The sequence below is a fragment of the Cyphellophora attinorum genome (assembly GCF_001299255.1).
Source record: "Cyphellophora attinorum strain CBS 131958 chromosome Unknown Contig4, whole genome shotgun sequence".
Taxonomy (NCBI): Eukaryota; Fungi; Ascomycota; class Eurotiomycetes; order Chaetothyriales; family Cyphellophoraceae; genus Cyphellophora; species Cyphellophora attinorum.
The window spans coordinates 720,919-746,837 of NW_017253232.1; the positions used below are offsets into that span (position 1 = coordinate 720,919).

The 25,919-nt window shown below is 54.0% G+C and overlaps 12 protein-coding genes across 12 annotated transcripts; 6 read left to right on the forward strand and 6 right to left on the reverse strand.

Moving 5' to 3' along the window:
* Positions 1-231: 231 nt before the first annotated feature.
* On the forward strand, positions 232-1,784 carry AB675_6378 (Calcium/calmodulin-dependent protein kinase type I; the record flags this gene model as incomplete). The annotated part of the gene is made up of 6 exons (XM_018146664.1): positions 232-286; positions 336-416; positions 467-504; positions 553-643; positions 699-1,029; positions 1,115-1,784. 6 exons carry the CDS (start codon positions 232-234, stop codon positions 1,782-1,784), a joined length of 1,266 nt encoding a protein of 421 aa, XP_018003888.1.
* A 243-nt stretch (positions 1,785-2,027) lies between these two features.
* On the reverse strand, positions 2,028-2,961 carry AB675_6379 (E3 ubiquitin-protein ligase CHIP; the record flags this gene model as incomplete). The annotated part of the gene is made up of 3 exons (XM_018146665.1): positions 2,028-2,291; positions 2,318-2,815; positions 2,878-2,961. The coding sequence occupies 3 exons, from the start codon at positions 2,959-2,961 to the stop codon at positions 2,028-2,030; spliced, it is 846 nt and encodes a 281-aa protein (XP_018004095.1).
* A 631-nt stretch (positions 2,962-3,592) lies between these two features.
* On the reverse strand, positions 3,593-4,143 carry AB675_6380 (putative ribose 5-phosphate isomerase; the record flags this gene model as incomplete). Its single annotated transcript, XM_018146667.1, has 2 exons — positions 3,593-3,877; positions 3,934-4,143. The coding sequence occupies 2 exons, from the start codon at positions 4,141-4,143 to the stop codon at positions 3,593-3,595; spliced, it is 495 nt and encodes a 164-aa protein (XP_018003943.1).
* A 443-nt stretch (positions 4,144-4,586) lies between these two features.
* Positions 4,587-5,501, forward strand: AB675_6381 (putative triosephosphate isomerase; the record flags this gene model as incomplete). Its single annotated transcript, XM_018146668.1, has 3 exons — positions 4,587-4,866; positions 4,919-5,041; positions 5,074-5,501. 3 exons carry the CDS (start codon positions 4,587-4,589, stop codon positions 5,499-5,501), a joined length of 831 nt encoding a protein of 276 aa, XP_018004012.1.
* A 127-nt stretch (positions 5,502-5,628) lies between these two features.
* On the reverse strand, positions 5,629-6,936 carry AB675_6382 (Chorismate synthase; the record flags this gene model as incomplete). Its single annotated transcript, XM_018146669.1, has 2 exons — positions 5,629-6,485; positions 6,540-6,936. The coding sequence occupies 2 exons, from the start codon at positions 6,934-6,936 to the stop codon at positions 5,629-5,631; spliced, it is 1,254 nt and encodes a 417-aa protein (XP_018004071.1).
* A 974-nt stretch (positions 6,937-7,910) lies between these two features.
* Positions 7,911-9,549, reverse strand: AB675_6383 (Nucleolar protein 56; the record flags this gene model as incomplete). The annotated part of the gene is made up of 2 exons (XM_018146670.1): positions 7,911-8,213; positions 8,266-9,549. The coding sequence occupies 2 exons, from the start codon at positions 9,547-9,549 to the stop codon at positions 7,911-7,913; spliced, it is 1,587 nt and encodes a 528-aa protein (XP_018004144.1).
* A 748-nt stretch (positions 9,550-10,297) lies between these two features.
* Positions 10,298-11,119, forward strand: AB675_6384 (Glutathione S-transferase 3; the record flags this gene model as incomplete). The annotated part of the gene is made up of 2 exons (XM_018146671.1): positions 10,298-10,522; positions 10,628-11,119. 2 exons carry the CDS (start codon positions 10,298-10,300, stop codon positions 11,117-11,119), a joined length of 717 nt encoding a protein of 238 aa, XP_018003677.1.
* A 334-nt stretch (positions 11,120-11,453) lies between these two features.
* AB675_6385 (T-complex protein 1 subunit zeta) lies at positions 11,454-13,085 on the forward strand (the record flags this gene model as incomplete). Its single annotated transcript, XM_018146672.1, has 1 exon — positions 11,454-13,085. One exon carries the CDS (start codon positions 11,454-11,456, stop codon positions 13,083-13,085), a length of 1,632 nt encoding a protein of 543 aa, XP_018003743.1.
* A 3,007-nt stretch (positions 13,086-16,092) lies between these two features.
* Positions 16,093-16,716, forward strand: AB675_6386 (uncharacterized protein; the record flags this gene model as incomplete). Its single annotated transcript, XM_018146673.1, has 2 exons — positions 16,093-16,461; positions 16,516-16,716. 2 exons carry the CDS (start codon positions 16,093-16,095, stop codon positions 16,714-16,716), a joined length of 570 nt encoding a protein of 189 aa, XP_018004013.1.
* Positions 16,717-18,393: 1,677 nt separating this feature from the next.
* On the reverse strand, positions 18,394-20,994 carry AB675_6387 (Calcium channel YVC1; the record flags this gene model as incomplete). The annotated part of the gene is made up of 1 exon (XM_018146674.1): positions 18,394-20,994. One exon carries the CDS (start codon positions 20,992-20,994, stop codon positions 18,394-18,396), a length of 2,601 nt encoding a protein of 866 aa, XP_018003815.1.
* A 761-nt stretch (positions 20,995-21,755) lies between these two features.
* AB675_6388 (uncharacterized protein) lies at positions 21,756-23,434 on the forward strand (the record flags this gene model as incomplete). The annotated part of the gene is made up of 2 exons (XM_018146675.1): positions 21,756-22,869; positions 22,941-23,434. The coding sequence occupies 2 exons, from the start codon at positions 21,756-21,758 to the stop codon at positions 23,432-23,434; spliced, it is 1,608 nt and encodes a 535-aa protein (XP_018004146.1).
* Positions 23,435-23,576: 142 nt separating this feature from the next.
* Positions 23,577-25,423, reverse strand: AB675_6389 (Choline transport protein; the record flags this gene model as incomplete). Its single annotated transcript, XM_018146676.1, has 5 exons — positions 23,577-24,059; positions 24,125-24,258; positions 24,340-25,001; positions 25,075-25,231; positions 25,258-25,423. 5 exons carry the CDS (start codon positions 25,421-25,423, stop codon positions 23,577-23,579), a joined length of 1,602 nt encoding a protein of 533 aa, XP_018003945.1.
* Positions 25,424-25,919: the final 496 nt, after the last annotated feature.

The following is a 25,919-nucleotide window of genomic DNA, read 5'->3' on the forward strand; positions in this document are numbered from 1 at the left end:
CTTCTCGTCGCTTTGACTCGCTCCAGTTCTGACTCGGATTGTCCTGCCGACGACCTCCACCACACACTGTACGGAAGCTGTTGCCCCGCACCACACTTCGGAGCATATCTATAGGTATGAGAGTGCACTTGTTTCTGCGGGATGATTGCAAGCTCATGATCACGGCAGTAGACCTCGACCGCTGCCACTCCTGATTCCCGCGGAGCATTTGGCCTCCCAAGCCGAGTTAAGATGGCAGCTCAGGCGCCGCAAAAGCCACAGGTTCAACCATGCAGGTACAAGACAGGTACAACAAGTCCGCCTCGTGCATGTGAGCAGTTCTGATAGCAACACAGGCAAGACCTTGGGCGCAGGATCATATTCGGTTGTCAAGGAGTGTGTGCATATCGACACCGGTCGCTACTATGCTGCCAAAGGTTGATCTGCCCTGACCTAGTCCAAGAGATCAGTGCTGATACCAGAGCAGTCATTAACAAGCGCCTCATGGCCGGTCGAGAGCACATGGTGAGCTTGCCCTATGGTCAGAAATCCTCGGCCTAATGCAGCGATCAGGTCCGAAATGAGATCGCAGTCCTCAAGAGAGTATCAGTCGGGCACAGAAATATCCTAACCCTGGTGGACTATTTCGAAACCATGAACAACCGTCAGTCGAGCCCGCTGCCTCCACACACATGGTGCCGGACTGACTCTCCTCGCAGTATACCTTGTGACCGACCTCGCTCTCGGCGGTGAGCTCTTCGACCGAATATGCCGCAAAGGCTCCTATTTCGAATCCGACGCCGCCGACCTGATGCGCGCAACTCTCTCCGCCGTAGCATACCTCCACGACCACGGCATCGTCCACCGCGACCTCAAGCCCGAGAACCTCCTCTTTCGCACTCCCGAAGACAACGCCGACCTTTTGATAGCAGACTTTGGCCTCTCGAGAATCATGGACGAGGAGCAGTTCCACGTTTTGACCACCACGTGCGGCACACCAGGCTACATGGCACCGGAGATATTCAAGAAGACTGGGCATGGAAAACCTGTGTAAGCCAGCCACCCACCCTGCCCTTTTCCACAAGCAGAAACCTCATACATCTCACTACCCTTCCGCATGCTGACCCCAGCCCAGCGACATCTGGGCCATCGGCGTAATAACCTACTTCCTCCTCTGCGGCTACACCCCCTTCGACCGCGACAGCAACCTCGAAGAAATGCAAGCAATCCTCGCTGCAGACTACTCCTTCACCCCGCTCGAATACTGGCGCAACGTCTCCGACAGCGCCCGCGACTTCATCCGGCGCTGCCTCACCGTCGACCCCAACCACCGCATGACTTCCCACCAAGCCCTCCAACACGCGTGGATCAAACCTTTAGACCCGACGAGTCCGGATACACCCGTTGGCGGTGGGGTCGGGGAAGGAAAGGACCTGTTGCCCATTGTGAAGAAGAATTTCAATGCGCGGAGGACGCTGCATAAGGCGATTGATACGGTGAGGGCGATTAACAAGTTGCGGGAGGGGGGTGGGTTGATGCATCAGGCGGTGGGCGGAGGGGAGCCGATGCAGATTGATCCGAAGCCGAGGGATGAGGCGGTGGATGGGAGTAAGGTTATGGATGGGCAGGGGCAGACGCAGTCGGAGGCGGCGAAGGGTGGGTCGGGTCCTCCCACGCAAGAGGGTGGGGATGCCATGGAGATCGACTCGAGAGGGCACGGGAGGGGCCAGACGGCGGAGCAGATTGCGGCGCAGGAACGGAGGATTCGGGATACGGCGAGCGCGCTGTGGAATAAAGCGCGATGAGGCAGGAGCGTGCAGGACAAGGCATTGGATATACGATAGCCGGAAGGACTATGACAAGGGCTTTTGCGGCTTGATGCTTGACGCCTTCATGTTAGACGTACCAATACATAGCGATTGGAGCAGCGGAGTGAATCGTGATGGACGTCGATATCTTTATCGCTTTGCCTTCTGCCGGGCTCCGAGAGCGGAATTTCCACCTACAGCCTTACCAACTCGCAAGATCCCGGACGAATGTCAAGGGACCTAGTAGTCGACTGCCCACCCGTTCTCCTCCAGGAAAGTTGCGCACGCATTACGCAACGCCACATTCGGATACAGCTGTGACTCCGTCAAGGGCTCTCTCGTCAGCGGATCCAGACCTGTGGCCTTGAGATGCTTCAACAAGCCAACCCTCTCGTAGCTCGCTCCCGAGGGCGTCACGACCGGGTCGTGCATGACCTCAAACGTAATGGTATCAATTAGATAATCTGGTACCTTGCGCTCCTGATATTCAGGCTGTGCTGTATTCTGGCTCGCAAAAGCGGCTCTGATACTCCGCCGCCGCTCTGTGAAATCCGCTCGATAGTCGACCGCTCCTCGTCGCGGCCCGTGGCGCCTAGCGTGCCAGCTTCGACCTGTGCATTGAGATCGGCTAGGTCGGTCTCCAGCTGGCGGTCCAGCAGGTCTTCAACGGCCGCTAACGTCGAGCTCAGCTCCCGCAATCGCGCCGTCTCTCGAGCAGACCATTGCGCCTGCTTGGCGCGGAGGATGAACTGTGAGATTAGTTCTGCTGAGCTGTCTTTGAGAGACAAGGCCATGCGATAAGCTATCTGTGCCTCATTGAGAGCCTCCCCGACGTGGCGTTGTGAGAGGAGGGATTGTGCTAGGTAGTAGTGCGCCTTCATGGAGACGTCCTTCTTCGGGTTCCATAGTTCAAGTGCTTTCCTAGCATCCGACTCGGCATCGGAGTAATTGGACAGGCGGATGCGGGCGAGGGCGCGGTTCTGGAAGACTTTTGGGTCTGTGCGTGACTGGGACTGAATACTGTGTGCCTGAAGTGTTAGTGCAAAATCGAGCATCCGCAGAAAGGGCTGCGGTGTGGTAACGAATGGACTTGCGCTTCGGTGTATAGTTGTTCGGCCTCTTTGAACTGCCCAGCTTTAAAGTGTTCATTTCCGAGGTCTTTGAATGTCGACATGGTGTGCTTGCGGGTGCGACCGGGCAGTCAGATAGCTTATAAAGTTATACAGATACCACATGTGCGAACAGCCGCCGTATAGTCGGTGACGTCCAGTACCCGGGGAAGATGACGCCCTGTTTGCGGTCTTGGATGCGCCAGTGATGTTAGGCGACAAGCATCGGCCGTTTGGAAAGAGCGATGAGTGCCACGCTAGAGCAAGCAATGCGAGCCTGTCCAGCACAAAAGGCTAGTGAAGTCAAACACAGCAAGCACTGTCAACACGATCGTCTCGAACAAAGGTAGTGGCAACAGCGCTCGGACAGAAGGTCATGGATGCGAAAGGACCGATCATTAGCAATAATGCGGAGAGACTCGAGCGCCCATGCGATGCCAATGCTCAGCAGAAGCGGGCAGCGCAGCTGCGCTCGTAGAGGGCCACGGCTTTTGGTATCTGGCGATGTCCATGATGGACGTGTCACCAGCAACGAGCATGTAGGAACGTCGATGTTTGAAAGGACGCAAGAGTGGATGGAGGTTCGAAGAAGAACAAAACAATAGCTACGCGCAGGGCCCTGCCGCTGTGTTTCGGTGCCCCTCCGCTCCACCAACCTCCCACTCTCCTTCCTACTACTACTACCACTACACATCCTCACAGATCACCAAACTGCTCTTCATACTCCGAGATGTTCTTCACCTTCTCAGCGCTCCCGCTCTTCTCATCAAAACGTAGTTCCACCCATTCCTGAATCAGCTTCTTCGCGAGCTCCAGCCCTATCACGCGCTGCCCAAAACACAGTACTTGCGCGTTATTGCTCAGCACCGCTCTTTCCACCGAGAACGGATCGTGCGCCGTGACTGCTCGAATGCCCGACACCTTGTTTGCCGCAATGGCAACTCCGAGGCCTGTTCCGCAGATCAGAAGTGCTCGGTCGGCCTGTGATCAGTCAGTATCTCGTCCATGAACGCGCCGCAGGTTTGCGCCGGACTCACCTCGCCGGACTTTATCTTCTTGCACGCGTCGACAGCGAGATGTGGGTATGCTGTTGAGTCGTCCGCTTCGTTGACTCCGACGTCAAGAACATGTGTGACGCCTGCGTGCTTCTTCAGCTCTTCTTTCAGTGCGGTCTTGTATGCGTGGCCTGCGTTGTCGCTACCCACGACGATGCGCAGTGGTGTTTTGCCGCTGCCGTTGGTCGCCATGACTCAGGTTCTGTAGGTATTTGTATGAAGATGGTATCTCCAGAGAATGGATGCGACTAACGGAGTGTTTACAGGCTATTCGCTCCATTCAATACTGCGGATTTCCAGAATCTTTTTTACCCGGAGAGTCGGCATGCCCACCGGTGGGCGACTGTCCCCCGCAACGAGGGGCACGTCATGGATGAGGTTTCCCGCTCTGCTTCGGCGGTCATTCCGCCCACGTGGCACAGATGATAGCGCCAATACAGCTGTGCACCTGGGCATAGCTTCAACATCCTTCCAGGGACAGTCGGCATCGGCGAAACCGCCGTGGGTGCTGCTTCGGAGCATGGGAAGTGTCCAAGGACTTTAGAACCACTAATTCCAGAAGACCACCCCGTACGCTCCAGTTGAAGCCATCTTTGGACGAATCTGGACCCCAGCAACCCGGACCAGCATACAACATGTCCTCCCAGACCAAAAGCACAGACCAGCCCAGCTCATCACCAACAGCACCCTACCCTGTCCTGCCAAAGACGCTGATACTAACCTCGACTAAATCCTACTTCTCACCGGAGCGAACACTGGCATACCTAAAGGCCCTCCTAGATCCATCCAACAACATCTCAGCCCTACCATCAGAGATCCTCTTCGGCCTCATCCCCGACCACCTAACAATCTACCCCTGCACCACAATCCTCTCCGACCCACGCCGCCTCCGCCTCCCCCTCAGACTGGCCCTTGGTACTCGGCGCCCAAGACTGCTCCCCCTTCCCAGACTACGGCCCCTATACAGGCTTCACCTCCCCCACCGCCCTCGCCTCCCTCGGCGTGCGCATCGTCGAACTAGGCCACGCCGAGCGCCGCCGCATCGCCCACGAGACAGACGAGTCGACCGCCGCTAAAGCCGCCGCAGCATGTAAGCTAGGCTCGTGCCGTTGGTGTGCATAGGCGAGCTCGACGCCCCAAACCTGTCCGGACCCATGTCGCAGAGTGTTGGAGTGGCTATGCGACAGCTCACACCGCAAATTACGAGTTTGTTGGATGCGGTACCCGATGATGCGCCGGTGATCTTTGCGTATGAGCCTGTGTGGGCCATCGGGGCGGCGAAGCCGGCGGGTGTGGGGTATGTTGGGCCTGTGGTGCAGGCGATTCGAAGCGTGGTCAAGTCGCAGGAGACTCGGGGTAGGACGGGGTTGACGAGGGTGGTGTATGGCGGTAGTGCGGGGCCGGGGCTGTGGAGTGGGGAGGCGACGGAGGATGGGGTTGGCTTAGGGGAGTTCGTGGATGGGATGTTTCTGGGGAGGTTTGCGCATGAGATTGAGGGGGTGAGGAAGGTGGTCAAGGAGGTACGCGACAGTGTGACGAGTCGGCGGTAGTCCGACCAAGGGTCATTGCTGCGAAGAACTTTTGACAACACATTCTACATGACCCTTGACTTTTGTCCACTAGTCGATCCGATCGACACCTTCCCCAAATCTACCTGAAATGCACAATCTATCTACCTTACACACTCCCATTCTCTAGTCCATTCTTCAGCTTCTCGACGTCCTTCTTGTCGGCGTTCGTCCCACTATGCCTCACCGGCAGCACCCCCTTCGTCACAGGCAACAACCTCCTCGCCCCTTCCCTTCCCAACTGCTCCAACAGCGCGTCCATAACTACCAACGCGGCCATCGCCTCCACGATCGGCACCGCTCTTGGCACCACACACGGATCATGTCTTCCCTTTGCCTCCAGCGACCCCTCGTCGCCACTGAACTTAGCCGTCTTCTGCGCTTGACCGATCGTCGCGGGCGGCTTGAATGCTACACGGAAGTAGATTGGTGCGCCGTTGCTAATCCCGCCTTGCACGCCGCCTGAGTTGTTGGTGCTGGTCACCAGCTCTCCTGTGGTTGGGGACCGCACGAACGGGTCGTTGTGCTGCGATCCGGGGACTTCGCATCCAGCGAAGCCGCTGCCTATCTCGAACCCCTTCGTCGCAGGAATACTGAGCATCGCATGCGCCAGGCTCGCTTCCAATTTATCGAAACACGGCTCCCCCAGCCCGATCGGACAGTTACGGATGACGCATGTCACGGTCCCGCCGATCGAGTCGGCGGCGTCGCGGTACTGCCCGATGAGCTTGGCCATGGTAGCCGAGGCATCTGCTGAGGGGCAGCGCACGGGGAGGTGTGCGTCGACGTCGGAGCGGGTGATGGCTGAGATCAAGCTGAGAAAGTCGGGGTTGGTGGAAGGGGAGGGGTGTTGGGTTGTGGGTGGGAAGAGGTGGATGGGCCCGACGGAGGAGACGAAGGCGATTATCTGGACGTTGTGGGATAGTGAGAGGTATTTCTCGGCGATGCCGGCGGCGGCGACGCGGCCTGATCTCGTTAGTCATTGGTCCTCGCTATGTAAAAGAAAGGACAAACACATACCAATCGTCTCCCTCGCACTGCTCCTCCCTCCACCACTACTCGCCTTCACACCATACTTCTCCAAGTATGTGAAGTCCGCATGACTCGGTCGCGGGTAGCTATCCATCGTGTCGCCTCCATAGTCCTTCGGCCGTTGATCCTCATTGCGTACAATCATCGCGATCGGCGTGCCCAGCGTGATTCCGAATTCCGTACCAGACTGGATCTCCACGCGGTCCTTTTCATTGCGTGGTGTCGTGAGTGCGGACTGCCCTGGACGACGGCGTGTCATCTGTGGCTGGATATCGCTCTCGTCGAGCGGGAGACCGGGTGGCACGCCGTCGACTATGCACCCTACGGAGCGGCAGTGGGATTCGCCATAGGTGGTGACTCGGAAGGAGTGGCCGAAGGTGGACATAGAGGCGGGTGGATGGGATGGCTATTGGCTGGATAGTGACCAAGACAGCTGGTGAGCTCCCAAGGCGTCAGCAAGGTAAGCACGTCTAGCAGACCGTGGTAGGTCTGCAGATGTGCTAAGGGCAGCAGTCGACGGGTCCTGATCTGTGACCGTGGAAAGCTATGTTCTCTGAGCACAGTAGCTTAGAACAGGCTGCTCGCCGAGGATCGTACGTAGATCTGCTGCTGTGTTGAGTCACGAAACACCGTGCCAGTGCAGAGGGAAGGAGCCGCACGTGGAAAAGTATTGCGCCGGATGGGAGAAGCGTCTCGATAAAGCGGCGTTCAAGCGGTGAGGTACTAAGTTGAAAGCCTCAGAGGTTTCGTCTACGAATCAAGGCGTGAATCAATGGCTGCTGGACTTCTTCATACGGCTTCGGCAACGTTGGAGCCAGTGGTAAACACCTTCACAATATGACGAGGTCGGAATACTTTTTTCGAAAAGTCTTGAAAGAGTCTAGATCGTGCCAAGCTTGATATCTTGGCGCAGAGTACGAAGCTCATAACCACTAGAAGCAGCGAACGAGTAGTTGATTGTGATAACTCTAGCTACGAGAGATGCGGGGGTAGCAGAGATACTTATAAGATACTTATATCTCTGCTACCAGGCAGGTGAACTACCTGCCTGCCTGCCTAGTAGCAGGTGAAGGTGTGAAGGTCCCTGCCTTCAACTCAGAGGCAGACTAGATGGACAGGAAAATTCAGAGACAGGACTAGAGCCTGTTGCAGACAGAAGAGGACGAATAACTAGCAGTGTTTGTACACATAGCTCTCGTTTTAGCGAACTGAGACCTCCCGACTTGCGCAGACAGTCTCGTCGGCACTGAACGCGTCACCACCAGAGCAAGATCCTGCCATACCATATTCCGAACGCCACAGCGCCATGCAAATTCATGAAGACATGCTGACCATCAACAACGGATCGAGTTCGAGGTACTACCGGGCAGTCTTGTCTTTCTTCTTCTTCTTTCGCTCACCATCGCCGTTGACTTCCGAGTCTCGTTTCCGTTTCTTCTCCACAACCTCTTCCGCACCATTGACGTCGGACTCGCGACTCTTCTTCTTGTCCTTCTTGTCCTTCTTGTCTTTCTTCTCCTCTTTGTCCTTCTTCTTCTTCTCCTTCTTCTGCACAGCCGTTGGCTCTGTGTCGAAGAGCTCGTCGTTGGCTTTAGCCTCAGCCTTTTCGTCTGTCGGTTCATCGATGTCCATCTGTGAGAGTATTGTGTCCATTGCTGATTTCTGCAGGAATTTGTTAGTATTTGCAGACATGACCAGTAAGACAGATACTCACCATTGCCACCTCATTCTTGGTAGGTGCTGTACCACTAGCGTAGAAGTCAAGACGCTCTTCGACCTGCTTCTTCAGAGCTTGGCCGAACACTGTTGATGGTGACTCGGAGAAGTTGTCGATCCTGGAGGCAATAGAACATTTGTTGGCGAGGAAGCGGGAGATCCGACCCTTGTTCTTCTGGCCAGCTCGTCCAATAAACGAGGAGTGATATAGCAGACCGTACTTCGGGGTGTTTCCTTTAGTCTTCAGCGCGCGGAAGAGAGCCTTCTCGGCACCCAGAATTTGGACAGTTGAGGCAGGGTATTTGGATAGATTGGTAAGACTTCCAGCGTGTGAGATGAGACGAGCTCCGACGACTTCCCCAATAAGGGTCGCCAGATTGGGAGCGACAACGCCCATCTTAGAGACGAGATAGCTGTGCAGTGTCTTGCGATAATTGGCCAGGCTAACCACTCGTTCGGCGAAGAGCGTGACGTTGTCCATATCGGTGGCCGAAATGTCTTGACCCATGCTGATCTTAGCTGTGTGAATGATGCTCTTTGCAATTTCCTCGTCGTCATCGACGATAGCTGCCAGGTCATGGAGATTGTCTTCCGTCAGCATCTTCTTGTCCTTGACGAAGAGTGCCACTTTGGCGTATTTGTGGTTCTCGGACACGATCTTGACCAGCTCCGGGAAGTGCCATCCGTACCATTCGCGGACTCGCATTGAGAATGTGTTGACAGCTTTGTCGAGTTGATCGAGGATGGCGATCGCCTGGATGATGTGGTTATCGTTTTTCTGCACGTTGAATTGGACTTTGGCGCGAGAGTAGCCGTGACCGAGACCGAGTTGTGCCGTCTTAGAGTCTCCTTCCCGCAGCTTCTTGCTCAACTTCTCGAAGTGCAACCGAATACCGCGAAGCATATCTGCCGTGACCTCACTCGTGTCGCCAGTCTCGCACTCAATCTTGGGGAAGTGTGCCTTGATGTTGTTCGCCAGAATCTTGTCAGAAACGCCCAGCGTGACTTTGCCTTTCTTGCCACCGTTCGGTAGATTGAGCTCGAGGAACGATCGCAGGTATTCGGAAGCAATGCCTTCGGAGATGTTGTTCTGCTCTTCGAGCGCCATGCGCCCGGACTCGAATGGCAGGAAACTGACGAGGTCCACCATCTTGCCGAACTTTGCAAGGTCCTGCACACTGTCTTGAACCTCTTTTAGTCTGTTCCCGATGGCATCGCCTTGGTGCACGACCTTGTACAACGAGTAGCCCATAGAGCTCTCGTACAGAAGGTGTTCGGCCATTTTGAGGGACAATTCGCTGTCAGAGCAGTGTCAATAGTGGTGGCGGTCGTAACAGAGGCACAGATAGCGTATAAGATCGTGACGATGCGTACGCCGGAGGTAGGTACGTGTGTTGCGACAGATGTGCGGCGCCTTCCTTGACCTGCTGTCGATACCTGGGCAATATTCAAGACCATCGAGTTGTCCGCCAGAAGTTTTTCGGAGCAATTTTGCCAAGCTGGAGATTACAAAAGATATCTCCGCCTCTGTTTCCCAAGACTTTACTCACCGAGAAGTCGTCTGCTTCCTTCGTAGGATGTACATATATGGAATCTCGTGTCCTCTCAGAAGCACGTCCAAACTACATGAGTCTGCAGATGCTACGTGCTATTCAAAAGATGTCTCGGCGTGCAACAACATCGACCAATTTGACGCGGTGCTTCTCAGTTTTCAATTCTGACTTGGGTCACCCCAAGTCGCTGTGGGGATGCAGAAGTCTACATTTACTTGCGAGAGGAGCGGTCCTCGTTACTCTACTCCAGATCGCATCCTGAGCTGGCCGCAGGCTCGTCCTCGGTCGGAATCGGTCGTGTAATGCAAAGTTGAGATACGCGCACACTACGTCATGCTCGGGCGTACAGTACCTCGGACAAGCTCAGGCCGTACCCTGTATCCACTGTGATTGATCTATATGCCTTCATCTGTCAACAATCTTCCCCCAGCACCCTGACCGAAAACAGCCTTGCCACTGACAGCCAGCATCGCCGCCATGATCACCGTTCACCACCTAGGGATCTCACAATCAGAGCGAATTGTGTGGCTCTTCGAAGAGCTGGGCATCGAGTACAAGTTAGTCAACCACACACGAGCGCCTATGATGGCGCCCGACTCGCTCAAGTCAGTACCGGGAAACAAGACTGGTAAAAGCCCGTTCATCGAAGACTCTGACGCTGGCATCACTCTTTCAGAGTCGGCCGCTATCTGTGATTACATTGTAAGTACTGGTCTCTTCTGCATGGGTGGTAAAGATTTGCTCCGGGCAGACCTTCACAGCCCACGTCCTCATTGCTGCGAACGAGCATTGATAGATCGAACACAGACTCGGAAGTATGGCAATGGGAAGCTGGTGCTGGAACCGTCCTCGCCTGACTTCTCTCATTTCATGTATTGGTTCCATTATGCAAATGGCAGCTTTCAGCCAGCATTCAGTCTGTCGATGATAGTCAACTTGATTCCAGACCTTCCTGAAGACTCAATGGTGAAACATTTGTCGCAGAATCGACTGAACGCCGCACTCAAGTTGATGAACGATAGATTGGAGACCAATAAGTGGCTTGCTGGAGACCAATTCACGATCGCCGACATTATGAGCGTGTACAGCGCGACTACTCAGCGATACTGGGGGCCGGCAGTGAGCTACAAGGAGTACCCAAACATTACGAGGTGGCTGAAGGACTGTGCAGCCAGACCGGGCTATCAGAGAGCGAGAGAGAAGGGCGATCCAGAAATGAAAGACCTGATTGATGAGGATGCTCCTGAAACGAGTCTATTGGTGACAGATGGTGTCAACGCCGGTCATTGGAAGAAATGAAAGTCCTCTGATCATGCTACAGAGCTTGCTGGCAAAGTAGAGATTCATGCTTGACATGCCATAGACTGTAGAGGAGAACAACGACCGCCTTCAACTTGTGTAAAGAGATTGAAAGGCAACCAGGCGGCCAGAGCTACGCCAAGGCTGCCGAAAATTATCAAAAGTTGCCTGCGGGGCTTCTTGTTCATACACTGGTATGCCGATGCGCGTTCAGAAAGCAGCTTTTTGATCCATAGACCGTTGCCTTGGATTCCATTCGAGCAAGCGATAACCTTTTGTCCTCTAAGAAGTTCTTCCCCGCCATTCCAGCGGCTTGCCCGCTCTCTCGATCAAGATGTCAGCAACACAATTACTCAACCCCAAAGCAGAAAGCCGTCGGCGAGGAGAGGCCTTACGGACGAATATCAACGCCGGCGAAGGTCTACAGGATGTGCTGAGATCGAATCTGGGGCCTTCGGGCACCCTGAAAATGCTGGTAGACGGAGCAGGAGCGATCAAACTCACAAAGGACGGCGCAGTACTGTTGAAAGAGATGCAGATACAAAACCCTACGGCCGTGATGATCGCACGTGCAGCGACTGCGCAGGATGATATTTGTGGTGACGGCACGACATCTGTTGTGCTCATGGTTGGCGAGTTGCTCAAGCAGGCAGATCGCTTCATTCAAGAAGGCCTCCATCCACGAGTTATTGTCGATGGGTACGACATGGCAAAAGAGGAAACATTGAAGTTTTTGGACACATTCAAGGTCACCCGCTCAATAGACCGAGAACTTCTGTTGTCCGTGGCTCGAACATCTCTTTCAACCAAGATCAACAAGGCTCTGGCCGAGCAACTCACGCCCTCGATCGTCGACGCAGTGCTCGCCATTCAACGAGCGCCAGAGAAGCCCGACTTACACATGGTCGAAATCATGAAGATGCAGCACCGGACCGCCTCGGACACCCAGCTCATCCGCGGTCTGGCTCTTGACCACGGTGCACGACACCCAGACATGCCCAAGCGAGTCGAGAATGCCTACATCTTGACTCTCAACGTCTCCCTTGAGTACGAAAAGTCCGAGATCAACTCCGGCTTCTTCTACAACTCCGCCGAACAGCGAGACAAGCTAGTCGCCTCAGAAAGACGCTTTGTGGACGACAAGCTCAAGAAGATAGTTGCCCTGAAGAACGAAGTCTGCGGCGACGATCCCAAGAAGTCATTTGTGGTCATAAACCAGAAAGGCATCGATCCCCTGTCCCTCGATGTACTCGTCAAGAACGGCATTCTCGCCCTCCGTCGCGCCAAACGACGCAACATGGAGCGCCTGCAGCTCGTCTGCGGAGGACAAGCACAAAACTCCGTCGACGACCTCGACCCCTCTGTTCTCGGCTGGGCCGGGTTAGTCTACGAGCACACGCTCGGCGAGGAGAAATACACATTTGTCGAAGAAGTCAAAGACCCCAAATCCGTCACTCTGCTCATCAAAGGTCCCAATCAGCACACCATCACACAGATCTCGGATGCCGTACGCGACGGTCTGCGGTCAGTCTACAACACCATAGTCGACGAGTGCGTCATTCCCGGCGCTGGCAGCTTCCAGATGGCCGCCGCACAACATCTCATGTCAGAAGAATTCCAGAAAACCATCAAGGGCAAAGCCCGCAACGGCATCGAGGCGTTTGCGAAAGCACTCCTGATCATTCCCAAGACCCTGGCGCAAAACTCCGGGCACGACATTCAAGATGCTATAGCTAAGCTAGATGACGAGCACCGACACGGCAACATTGTTGGCCTAGATCTTGTCACCGGTGAGCCAATGGACCCGGTACAGGAAGGCGTCTTTGACAGCTACCGGGTTCTACGCAACAGTATTGCGAGCTCGTCGGGCATCACGAGCAACTTCTTGCTGTGCGACGAGTTGCTGAAGGCACGGCAGATGTCGCGGCAAGGTGGCCCAGGGGCGCCGGGTGGTGGCGAGGAGTAAATGCAGGCAATACCCATGCGATGACCTGGGCTACAAGAACGCTTACAGAGTTGTCTCGTAGCGGTGCAGGAGCCATCGTCTCCAATGCCTAGCAAAGGAGACTTGTGCCTCGGCGACGGTCTGGACTCGAAAACACTTCAGAGAGTGTACGCCCCAGAGCCAGCCACCGAGTCCTGCGATCAATCACGACGAACCTCCCAATCCTGGCGCTTGGCTCAGTAAGCAGTATGGCAAGCTTGGCGCGTTTGCAGGAGCACCGACGGCGTCTGTCATCTTATCGAGATGGCTTCTGGTCGAACAGCTATGCCAGGCAAGCAAGTGGACGTGTAGGACAATGAGCGAAGTAGCTAGATACCCAGCATCCAGATCCAAGAGTGACAAAGGGATGACAACCCATTGCCTCGTCAGACCAAGACGGATCATTCTGTACAAATATCAGAGATCTCACGATCTTGGGTTTCTGTCGCCCCGTGCCCCGTGAACGTCTTGACCGGCAATTATGTATGAAGCATCCTCACGACCAGCAGTCTTGGGGCGTCCAAGTTTTCCGTGAGTACCTGCGGTGATTAGTCGTGGCGGCGGCTTAGCCAAATGCAGCCTTGCTTTGTCAATGCAGCTGCAACTGCCCTTGGAGGAAGGACTCGGAGACGCCGCACGTTTGCATGAACATCGAAGTCTCAGCGAAGCCGAAATGGGTGATAGCACCGCGCTGATTCACATCGACATCGTTGCCGGTGGTGCCACGTGCTGCAGTGACTGATCAGAGATGTGACCATATGGCCGTGCGGTAGAGATGGCATGTCTTCTCCTTCAGAAATCTGGCGGACTCGCGGAAGTCACCGCAGTCCTTCAGGCTCTCTTGTACTCCGTGCTACCGATATCGCCAAATACGACATGATCGGGGAAGATGTGCGCGTCTCACCTTGTCCCGCCTCCCAGATACTACTGTGTACAAACCTACCTTAAGAGTGCGGAGAGACCAGACTGTTGGTCACTGCATATGGCTATGAGACTCGGATACTTACCGCGAATCAATATCGGTGAGACACCGAGAAGGTCACAGCCTCGTGCAACCGTCGACTCAGGCACTGATACTCTACCAGCTGTGGCGGCAACATTCTACGGATCTAGGGCTAACAAACAAGTACATCGTACCTTTCGGAACATCGATCCTGATCGGCGCTGCAGGGTCTAGTCAGCAAACGAGGGCATCTCATTCGACAACGTGTGTACACGTAACCACGCACCAGCTGTCAGCTAGCGATCTCAACTGCTAGAATATTTCCCAGATTGTTGCAGCAAAATGCTTAGATAACGAGTAAAGGGCAGTTAGTCATATAGGACGGCTAAACGTTTCAGCGTCGATCTGCACGGCTGCTGTGGTATGCATATACTTTCTGCAGGTTGGGCGTGTCAGAACCTTGGAGCGGCAAGGGACGTACTCTGATGCACTGCAAGGCCCAAGCTATGCCTGCTTGAGTCTCTGCTTCGAGCTGTACGGACAACTACGCATTCGCTAAGTCACTTCAGGCAGTTGCCGTGGACCTTGGCATGTTGGATTGAGTTGCAATAGAAGCCCTCGACGTTCGAGAAGGATGGCGTGACAACAAATGAGCACAGCACGCTGTGAACGGAAACATGTTTGTCCAGCTCCGTGTTGTCAAAATGATTCCCCAGGACTCCGCGACCTCGTGAGCCATTATTATCTCATACGCCGAGACCGGATTCTCGTGCAGAACAAATCGCGCTCGGCTTGGCCATGCTCTTCGGCACGCTACGTCAGATGATGCGCCAGATCACCACCGACGAACTGTCAACGTCGTCGGTCTCGAGGGCGGCCATGCTGTGCGAAGCAAGACAGAGAAGCGACGACGCGAGACAGCTGAATCGCCCATAACTTTAGGACCAACCACCACAAACAGGATGGTGGATGCAGGCGTGACCACCGTTGCGTTAAGCTTTCATCAGAGAGACTAAACCATTCTAGGTACTAGCAAGGAAGCTCTTCATTTGCCCGAACTAGGCCCACTTGATGACTGCCCATGTCGCCCGTGTTAACTCAACGCCATCCATGCAGCCATGCTTCATGGCATTTGTGTCTGTTTCTGCAGTTGCAATCGAGGCTCCATCTAGCCGACTGCTAAAGCAGCACCTCTAACAGTTCGGGCACATTGGGTTAACCCAACCTGCCACAGCTATACTCATCAAGTACTTTGGTCTACTGCAGTCATTGTCGACATACCTATGACGTGCAGAACACAGCGTGCGGGCCACGCGTCACCAGACCGTGTTGCATCCAGAGTCAGCATCCAGAGCGAAGTCGGCACTCGCTCTACGCTGCACTCGGACAAGACCACTCGGGTCACTTTTCCGAATGTTCGGGCTCGTTCAGACGTACAACGTTGACTCTTTTGATAGGGAGAAGCATGAGGTCCACTGCTTACGCCTCCTCGAGGCCTCCAGGATACATGCCAAAGTATAACTGCTCATCGGCCACTCGCGTATTGGCATTTCCGAAAACCCTTGCCCTTATCTGCCCTACCAGATATTCGGCACTTCATTAAATGCCATTATGGTTCTAGACTACCTCCACTGGTTGAATTGTAAGTCACAGTGCGAGTCGCAACAACCTGCAACTTTGCTTCAAAGCCCTGTGGAGATCCGTGCTTGAGGCGCATAAGCCTATAGACGGAATGCTTAGCACCCGCCGAAACCTGTCCAGGCGGTTGGTGACGGGTGTTCAATTGAGACAATTTGAGCCGATACTATATCCCTGCCCCGACTGCGGTATGACGAACGCGGCTTTTCCCCAGACACCACTAAAGTACTCATGTTCGGTCTCCGATGCAGCTAGAGAGATCGACAGATCGGCGAGTCGATAGTTGTATCTCGACACTGTACTTAACCTGGCCTTGAATGCCACGTTGCCACCCTCTCAGGCTCCGATAGCACATTCGCACGGATTTGCACACGCTTCCAACCCTCAACATTCTGTCTGAAAACAGCCATGTCGACGTTCAATCCAGATCTCATGGATCATCAAGAGTACATGGCAACACAGTTCAATATGGACGACTTGGCATATCAGCTCAACAACCCTAGCAATCTCAAGACGGATATGCTCGGTAACTTCATGCACCCGTTTGAGGACCTCGAGTTTCCAGAGGACCGATCTCTATCATTCTCAGGCTCCTCAAGCCAGTCCATTTCACCCCAACCACATCACCGCCAAATGATGTCACAACAATTGCCCGAACTACAAGGCACAAGCCCTCTGTTCAATGCAGCCCGGTTCGAGCCCATCTCGCCAGTCAGCTCTGAACAGTCAATACCATCAGGACGAAAAGACTCATTTGACGATGATCACCGCACAGAAGTAAGCTTTAAACTCCTCAGCCTCATCACGCCCTGTACTAACACATTGCAACAGCGGCGAAGAGCACAAAATCGTGCTGCACAGCGCGCTTATCGGCAGCGTAAAGACCAGAGTCTAAAGCAAAGAGAGCAGGAGGTTCAGTCGCTGAAGGATGAGCTCGAGAAGGCGCAGAAGCTCAACAAGACGTTATGCAAGGTCGTTGCCGTGCTTCGCGAAAGACTGAAGGAGCCAGCGGAGGAAGAGGAGCAAAGCTGATATTCCCACCTCTCTGTGCGATTGTTTGGCATGGTATGGCATGGCGTTGGGAGGGACTAGGGATACAGCGTCTAAGGAAGATGCCATCCGCAAGGATCAAATGGAGGATGCGTGAGAGGACAAGAATAACTCTTGTGTATCATTGAGTGTACAGGTACATAAATCTGTTGAGCTCGTGGTTCGTTCCCGTGGTGGAGCACGGCGCTTGTCACCAGGCAATGCTGATCTTGCTACAGACAGCCTCTCGCAGGCGAGTCTCCCCAACGGCAGGTATTGGCCAGGGTGCTCTCCGGCATGAAACGCCTTGTGAGGCAATTCCAGTGCCCTAACGAGGCGTCATTGTCGGAAGCAGAGCGCGAGTAGCCACTGGATGCCAGGCTGTGACTACAAGTACTGGGCCGTTTTCCTACAGCGGCCTCCCTGACTAGAGAGCTCGCCAGTTGTCAAACCTTTCGCACTGAGACTCATCCGAGGCTCATCTCAAGCACACCGATTAAATCAGCTTAACAGTGCCAGGGCCCCAGCGCCCTCCCTCGGTGAGAAGACCCATGATGAGCATCATTTGTGGCTCGAGATTGGAAGGTGGTGCTTGGAGAAAACACTCAGTACCTACTCGGAGTCACAGCTTGGATGCTTCCCGTACACCACCGTAGCGTGTAGCAGTCGCGAATTCTAGGGGAACGAGTCAGTCCTTCCTTGTGACGCTCCTTCTCATCGCTCGATCGTCAGGTACGTCTTCCTATCTCGGTACCTCTGGTGTAATCTGGACTGAAAGAGAGTCCATGGTGGTGCCACGGATGTGGCTTGAACTCGAACAGCACCGTCGTCGCTTGCTGCTTTAGCCTCCATATACAACTGTCGCGAATGATTTTACCCATCAAAGGCTTACATCTCATCGATCTCATCGATCTCATCGAGACCGAACTCGCCCGTGAACACTCCGCATTGCGGCTCTTGCTATGCTCGTATACCTAATCAGGCATACGTAGGCACCTTCACAAGGGGATATCCCGTTCGCTTGATCTCGTGTTGATTCCGTGAAGGCAATGCAATGCAGGACGCCCGTCTTGGCAGGAGCTGTGGATGCTATGGATGACTACGCAGTATACTTCGGATATGCCGAAGGCAATACGGGGGCTTGTTACTGCTTTGACAATGCCGGTGACAAAGCAAGGTTTCACACGAGCCTCGGGCCAGCGGACAGGCCGGTCGTGAAATGGGATATCTACAAAGGGCTGGACCTTGAGAATCTACGGATGGATGAGACGACGTTGCAAACGATTACCAGATTTCTTCGATTGTGCTCCTACAGCCCGATGGCAGGACTAACAACTTACAAATGGGCATCAACTCTGGACCGAGGGTATCCGCGCTTCTCGTTACGCTTTGACTTTGGGTATGCTGTCGACCGGTAGTGGAGGACGACGTGCTTCCTGCAAGGTATCGTATGCACGGCGTTCTTGATGAGGATTCCAGTCTGGTTCTTCCCTGCTATTACTGTATTGAGGAGGAGTTGTGATGAGCAGGTCTTGTGACTTAAGAGCGTGGTCATAGAGTCGACATGTTGTACTGGATGAAGCCATGTACAACCTGGGCGATTTGAGGGTGCGCTGTCCTTCGACGGCAGCTGGGAAGGAAGTCGAGGTACATTCGCTGACGACGATGGTTTGGTATACGTCATCGTCGAAACGATTGATTGAGATCGTTCGTAGCCTCCTCGCTGTCGTGCTCGTCCAGCAGCTCCTCTTCTGCAATGTCCTTCAGATTCCCGTTCTTGCCTTCATCTTCACCGTCCTGCTCAACCGTAGCCTCTAGGATCTGTGACAACAATGCCTCCAGCCGTTCGACCGTCTGCTCGATCTTGCTCAGTCGTACGTTCGCTTCCTGTAGTCCGATGCTGTTGTCACCGAAGTCGATCAAAGAATCGACTCGTTCACCCCGTTTCGGTGCGTGATAACCCTCAGGCGCACCTCCTTGCTCATCCCCAGCATCGTCAGACTCGCTGTTGGGAAACTCTTCTTTGAGCCTATCGCTCGACGAGCGCCTTGCCATGGGTGGGGGCTTCGCTTTCGTGCTCCGCCTGCGACCTTGCTTGTAGGATATACGACGTGACGCGGCCCTTGAAAGTCCGGGCCTGTCAGGCCTCTTGAATTGATTTGCAAAGGTTTCGGCCACGTTATTTGCGACCCGACCACCAAATGTCCATTGGTCGACCTGATTCATGACTTCCGCCCCAGGCTCAATGTCGAAGACGGCTTGGATGTCTCCGTGGACGTTCAAGCGGCAGTAGTCCCAGATGGCGACCAACGGGTTGATCCAAGACTTGCGATTGATCGCGCGCGGTCCACCAGCTGCGAACCAATCGATCCGGCTCGGTCTTCGAACGCGCTGTTTGCTCTTCCACATAGTGCGTCTTTCGTACCAGGCGAGGAAGAGAAGGACTGGCACATTGATCACCCGCATCAAGAAAACGTTAATGCTGTGGAACGTGCGTGATGATACCGCGAGCTTGAGCGGGAGGACGAAGAACAGGGCCAAAATGTTGAAAGGAGGCCAGTATGCGAATATCGAGTCGGATTTGACGCCAAGGTAACAGATGACTGCTCGACGATATTGGATCTCCTGGACTGCATTGCGCACAATTAGCCCGAACGTGTTAGATAACATCGATATTAGGATGGTGAGAAACAACGTGTTGCCGAGAAATGTGAATGTGATCATCAGGAACGGTCCTAAATAGGGGTGGATAGCTGGTGCTTCTTCAATTCCGGTGGCATCCAGGCCGAACCATATGTATACCATCCACTTGGAGATGTCGTATGCTTTGTAGCTGTCATTATGCAGCCATTTGATACTTAGGAGAAATCCTAGAAAGCTCCAGATGGCAAGCACAGTCAGAGTGAGAAAGTCTCTCATCATACTCCGAAGTCCGACGAAGAGAAGGTTTTCAGACATGATGTTGAATGCAAGGCGAGGTATCAGCACAGGCGCACCGCAACCCAAGACGTCAAAAGCCGTGGTTATGATTTCGTCATAGTGATGGTCTTTGTGGTGTGCGACACTCGTCCAGCGTATCGACAAATATGCTATGAATATAGCGGAGAACATGATGTCCAAGAAAGACCACAGGTTCTGCGTATATACCTGCCAGCCGTGTTCCAGGATAGACGCGACCTGATCAAGGACCCAGCCTAGTCCATAGACCATGAATATCCCTTCGATGACGCTGATTGAAGCTTGTGCATCCCTCTTCTCCTCTCTGTCTTGACGTTGTATCATTACAGCAAGATAAAGCACGAGCAATATGACAAAATGGATCAACTCGATCCACTTCCTGGTTCTCGGAACGAAGAGACGGTACTGATTGAGCACTGGCGCAGTTCTCGGGTCGTAGAGGCTGACTGGGCGCTTCTTCCATCTATCCGGCAGAATGTCCACGAAGACCGTCGGAGTGTAAACCACAGATCCCTTATAGATTGCGTCTACGACCTTCTGGCACGCGCCACTTGCTAGAAAGCTCTTAGATTCCGATACGATGGCGACTTCGAGGGCAGTCAGCTTGCCAACTCCAGAGTCCTTCCAATCTCGATCCTTCATGAAATGATGGAGATCATGATCGCTCTCGCAGTCCTCAAGAAGCGACTCTGGAGCGTTCTGGAACGGGTCGAACCCAGCAACCAGAATGGTAGCGAGCTTGAGGAGGCCTTTGGGTCCAGGGTTGTGCTCATTGTATCGCCGAAGCATCCGCTCTGCAATTATTTCGCAGAGTAGAGCACGAGTGAGATTGACTGTTTGATGGTGTGACACAAATGCGTGCTCCCGAATGAATTGAGCTCGGTTGACGAGGAGGCAGTAGATTATTGAGAGATCCTGAGATTCGTAATATTCGTCCACCAAAGGCCTCACGATAGTGATGTTCATCCTCGGCGCCTTCAGCTGATCCAAAGAATATGGATCATCTATACTGTCGATGACATCCCTTCGGATCCGGTGAATGTTCATGTACACCTTACAGTTCCTCGTCTTGAATGGGTCGGCGCGGTCTTTCGCACCTTCCATCCAGCCCTCGTCCTCCGTCCAGCATGAGTGAGGCGGATATAACCCATCCGAGTCAGCGGCATGCTCTTCGGCGTCGCTGGGTATGCCTAGAGATCCATCGTCGAGAAGTGGCGGCGCCGCCAACAGAGGATCTGTCTCTGTTGGGTTCCAGCTACCACCACGCAGCCGTGACTGGGACGCCCCTCCTGGCGCTGCAAGTTTCTGTGCTGCACTGTCCATGTGGCTAACAGAGCGTAGACATGGACGAATTGCCCGCCCCTGTCCAGGGATAAGCTTTGTGACGTTGTGCCACGGGAACAGGATAAAACGGCAGTCAGGCTGTAGATCCGTGTCGCAAGTGCGATCAGCGTTGGGAAATCAGCAACTTCCTTGACCTGCAGCTCTCGGGCTTGGTGCGACGGCGTCGTCAGAGACGAAAGATGCGCGATGAGTCTACAAGCAAGGTATCTGACGCGTTATCGCTACAGAAATCAAGCTCATAATTGATAAGCTTGGCGCGAGTGTTGGATTCGGCAATTCCACCTATCGCTGACCAACTTTGCTACCATCACAGCCTGTCAACACCTCAAGATGAAACGAGCTTATCCCAGCACGAATCGACTGGGCGTGGCAAGAAGCGACTGCCAAACATGCGAAAGCCTGAGCCGACAGTGTGACCGCCAGCGTCCCAAGTGTACCATCTGTCTGAAGGAAGGACGGCGCTGTGGCGGCTACGCCGTAGAGATCAATTGGACGAAAGCTCAGCTATTCGTCTCCCAAGACGATTCGCGGTCAGATCAACTTCGAGAATCGCAAGCAGTAAGGTTCGCCACAGCAAATGGCAAACGACGGAAGAAGCAGCGTAGGCTGGGCGACGAAGCACAAGCACTTGTCAACATCTTCAGCGCATCAGATCCCCTTAGCGATAAGGCGCTGTCGATGGGTGTCGACGAGACCTCTTGACTCAACGGGGGCGCACTTCAGGTTTTGATCAGCGCAACATGTCCAGCGTCTACTCACCATGGAACGAAGCAGAATTCATGGCTCCTGCTCCAATAGAGCGTGAACCATCACCGGCCGATTGTGGTGAAATTTCTGAACGGGATTTCATGGCCGCACAGCTGTACGAAGATGGAGATCAGGACTACGATAACGACAATCCGAGCCATCACGATGACTACGGATCGCCGCACTATACAGCCTACAGCAGCAGTGATGACGAGAATGCCTTCAATCATCTTCCGCTGGCTCCTGTCGTCCGATACAGCAGCTTCGCTGATCAAGTTGCCTCTGTTCTTGACATGTATAATCAAGAATTTTGCGTTCTCCCACTTAGCGAAGACGTCCGGTGCAATCCATTTCGAATCGACAGGGAGTCCTCTGAGAACGCGGCGTTCTTGCTTCACGCTGTGTTGGCTGTTGCTTCGCAACATCTAGCCAAAAAGACTAAGTCTGCCCAGATGATAGATCAGATGCACGCCCATCAAGGAATGGCTGTAAAGCTGTTTTCGGAAGCCGTGGCCAACACTCCGCCGTCAGTTGCGCTCGATACACTGCTGCTTCTAATCACTTTTGATGCTACACAGACAGCGTCTAGCACATTCGGCGTGCACCTTGGTGGCGCCTTTACCATCATCGAAAGCGTCGGTATTGACTTGGTTTGTCAGCACAGTTCTCGGACTCGAGCTCAGATCGCCATGCTGATTTGGACTGATCTAACTATCGCGTTGATCGGAAGAAAACAAACCAGGTTCCCAGACCGATATCTCAAGACACTACTTCGCTACTCGGGAGAGGATGGATGGAGTTGGATGTCTCTCAATGGCTGTTCGGTTGACCTTGTGAAAATTATGGCTCGTTTGACACGTCTTGCTGCCACCTACGAGAAAGTCTTAGATATGGAGTGGGCCAGCTTTGACCACACGCCTGTACGACAATTGATTGACGAGCTCTGCCGATGGAAGAATCCTGAGGATCTCGACATTGCGACCATGACTCTGCCCACTTCTCCGCCACCATCCGGAGCGAATGCCGGAGGCTCCGATGAGCCAGATCATGGCTCGATGGATCACAACAACTCCGATGATCCCGATGTGCAAATCAATAATATGTACTGTCTAGAAGCTTGGAGACACGCACTCCTACTATACGCCATCGTGTCTTCTTTCGACGCGAACCCAAGCCAGGTGCCGACGATGGCGCCTGTATCCGGACCGAGCATGAGATGCGCATTCAGCGCCTCCGTCTCCGCACAATCAGAATCCTTTCTCGCAAGATCATGGATTGTATCGGTTGCATCGGCGACGCTGCCATTGTACAGAAACAGGCCCTGCTACCAATTTTTCTTGCGGGTGCAGAGATAGTGCCTTTGCCTGGCGTCGGACCCGCGGATCCTGTCGGCCTTCACATCAAGCGCAATTTTGTCCGAGCCTATTGCAAACGCTGGACTGAAATGGCACGATACAATATGTTTGCGTCTGTCTCTACACTGCTGGAACGTGTCTGGGCAGACGCAGATTCTGCTGTTGCCAGCGCCACGCCAAATGAGTCTCCAGAAGACTCCTGGTGGGGCTGCTATGTCGGGCCTAGAGGTTTCACGTCAACTGCTACTTCCACCTCGTTTCACAGCGATGACACCGGCGATGACGGACTATTCGAGACAGAGTTACTGCTGGGATGAAGAATACGAATTGCCTTCCGGGCCAGAATCTTTTACAAAGTGGCACATGCGCCCCATCCGTTTTAGCTTATTCGGCTATCTATATTCACGCCTGGCGCCTCAGAGAGACCATGGAGACCGCCTTATCGACAACGCTCGAATGTTAGTTCCCCAACGCTGCGTTCTTCTCCCCTCCATTGTTGAACGCCTCCTTGTGGGTGCTGCTCACGCTATCGCCTTCGACGACCTCGCCGTGTATTGCAGCATTTCGGCGCTCATTCAACAGCTCCACATCGACTCGAGGTCCCTTAAAGACGCCACGCTTTGTGGTGAACCACAGCACGATGATGAATGCGATCAGCCCGAACGCCACGACTGACACATAGCTCATATTCGCCGCCGTGACAGGGCGTACGGTAGGCAGACAATACAAGACGTCGAGAAAGGCGACCCACACGACAGCCACGATGTTGATCGGGTATCCCAAGCGACCCAGATTGAAGTGACGTTCCGGGAGGACCCTATCCCTTCCACGATACACTAGAATGGCCTGAGGAATGACGCAAGAGGTCTGCAGGAAGAAAATGCAGGCTGAGACCATGGCGCTGAAAGCGGTTGAGGAGCCGAGGAAGATCAAGCCGTAGAGCTGAGAAATAGTCAGCAACCTCCTCGAGGGTGCGAGATCACGCTTCATCGCGGCACCCAACTTACCGTTATGAACGTGGCAGAAAGACACATTGCATTTGCTGGCATCTGCCAACGCGGATGCACATGGGCCCAGTATTTCGAGAAGGGTAGTGCACCGTCGCGCGATACAGCCCACAGAGTTCGGGATGCAGTTGTGGCTACACACGGATGATGTTAGCGTTAGCGAATATGAGACTAGGGGTCTGAGGTCAGACGACAAACCCCCGAACAGAACGTACCATTGGCGACCAGGTTCCCGAAGAAACAGAAGGCGAACATCGCCAGCAATATGGACGCTGCAACACGGCTTCCAGTACCCTGATAGTAAATTTCGATCAGGGGCAAGCCGGCTGTTGTTGTGAAGACGGCCTGCAGATCGTTGATCGCATAGAGCAGCGATACAGCAAAGGGGAACGCTGTGAGCAGTCCACCAAGAAGCGGCCACATGATGACTCTAGGCACATTCTTTGCTGGGTTACTGATCTCTTCGCATAGGTGGGCAGCGCAGTCGGAACCCAGGAAGGTATACACAGCATTGCCGATGGCGTAAAAGAAGGCCCAGCCCTCGCCCCAGCCGGAAGAGCTTGTGGTGTCAGTGAAGATGAACTCGGCCGAAGCGTGATTGTTGCGGCTGACAACGAACAAAGTGATCATGGTCGAAGACAATGTGATCACACTGATGCCAAAAAGCGCCTTGTTGAACGCTGGGATCCAGGCTGACCCGAAGACATTTGCTGCGACGGAAATCCACGTCAAAGCAACGTAGATAAGCCACTGTTGCCACTGCTTGGCTTGAAAGTCCGGATGCCAGATGCCGACGATCTCAAGGACCATGGATGCCACGAAATTTGCCACAGAAGCAGCGCCGAGCCACCAGCCGATGATGCTCATCCAGCCGTTACTGTCAAGGTTCCTGTCAGCGTTCATTGCTCTTGCTTAGGCCCATTGCAGTGGATGGATGGCATGATACTCACAGAAACGATGCGAAAGGCTTGTACTTGTCGCTGGACACCATGAAAGACCAATAATATTGTGCTCCAGCAACGGGATAAGCAGAAGCCAGCTCAGCCATCCCTGCAGAAACAACCAATGTCATCGACCCAGCTATGACGAGAGACCACAGAGTGCCGCCTGCCGAGGCTGAGTGAGGCTGATACCGATCGAGGAGCCCATGCCGAGCCATGTGCAGGTGAGGTCGAAGGACAGTGCAGCCAATGCCCAAAAGGTGAACCGACGGGGCATGGACCGCTTATAGCCGGCAGCTTCGAGCTCGAGGTCATCGTAGCCTTGAGATGATGTGGTGTCACCATTGTTGGAAGACATGATGATGAACTGCTCTTGGAAGAGGGCCGAAAGTCTTTGGAATACAACACAAGGACGATGCTTTGAGATTGATGCCTTCCATCCAACTCGAGGAAATGAGGTTACTCATATACATTTCCCACCCATCACAGTCACGGCTACAGCGTCAGCAGAACACGATAAGCCATATCTTTGAAGCCCGCGATATGCCGTCGCGGCTTGACGCTTGTGCTCGTGGCCGAGATTCCCAAAGCATGGCTAAGGGTCCTGGTGCTGATAGAAACTCTAGCTGAGATAACAACCTGGGGTGACGTGGAACTCTAGACCACGGCAGACGGCAATGCTTCGGGATCCACAGGATCTTATGGTGTGATAAGGTAATGCCCGATCAGGCAACCGAGATGCTTCGCCTTGGCGACACGACCTCCTGTCCACAGCCTCTACGCTGTCCTCCGTGCTGTGAAGGTTTAGGAATTGTTGTGAGCAATAAGATCGTTGCAGTCGCCTCGACTACCCA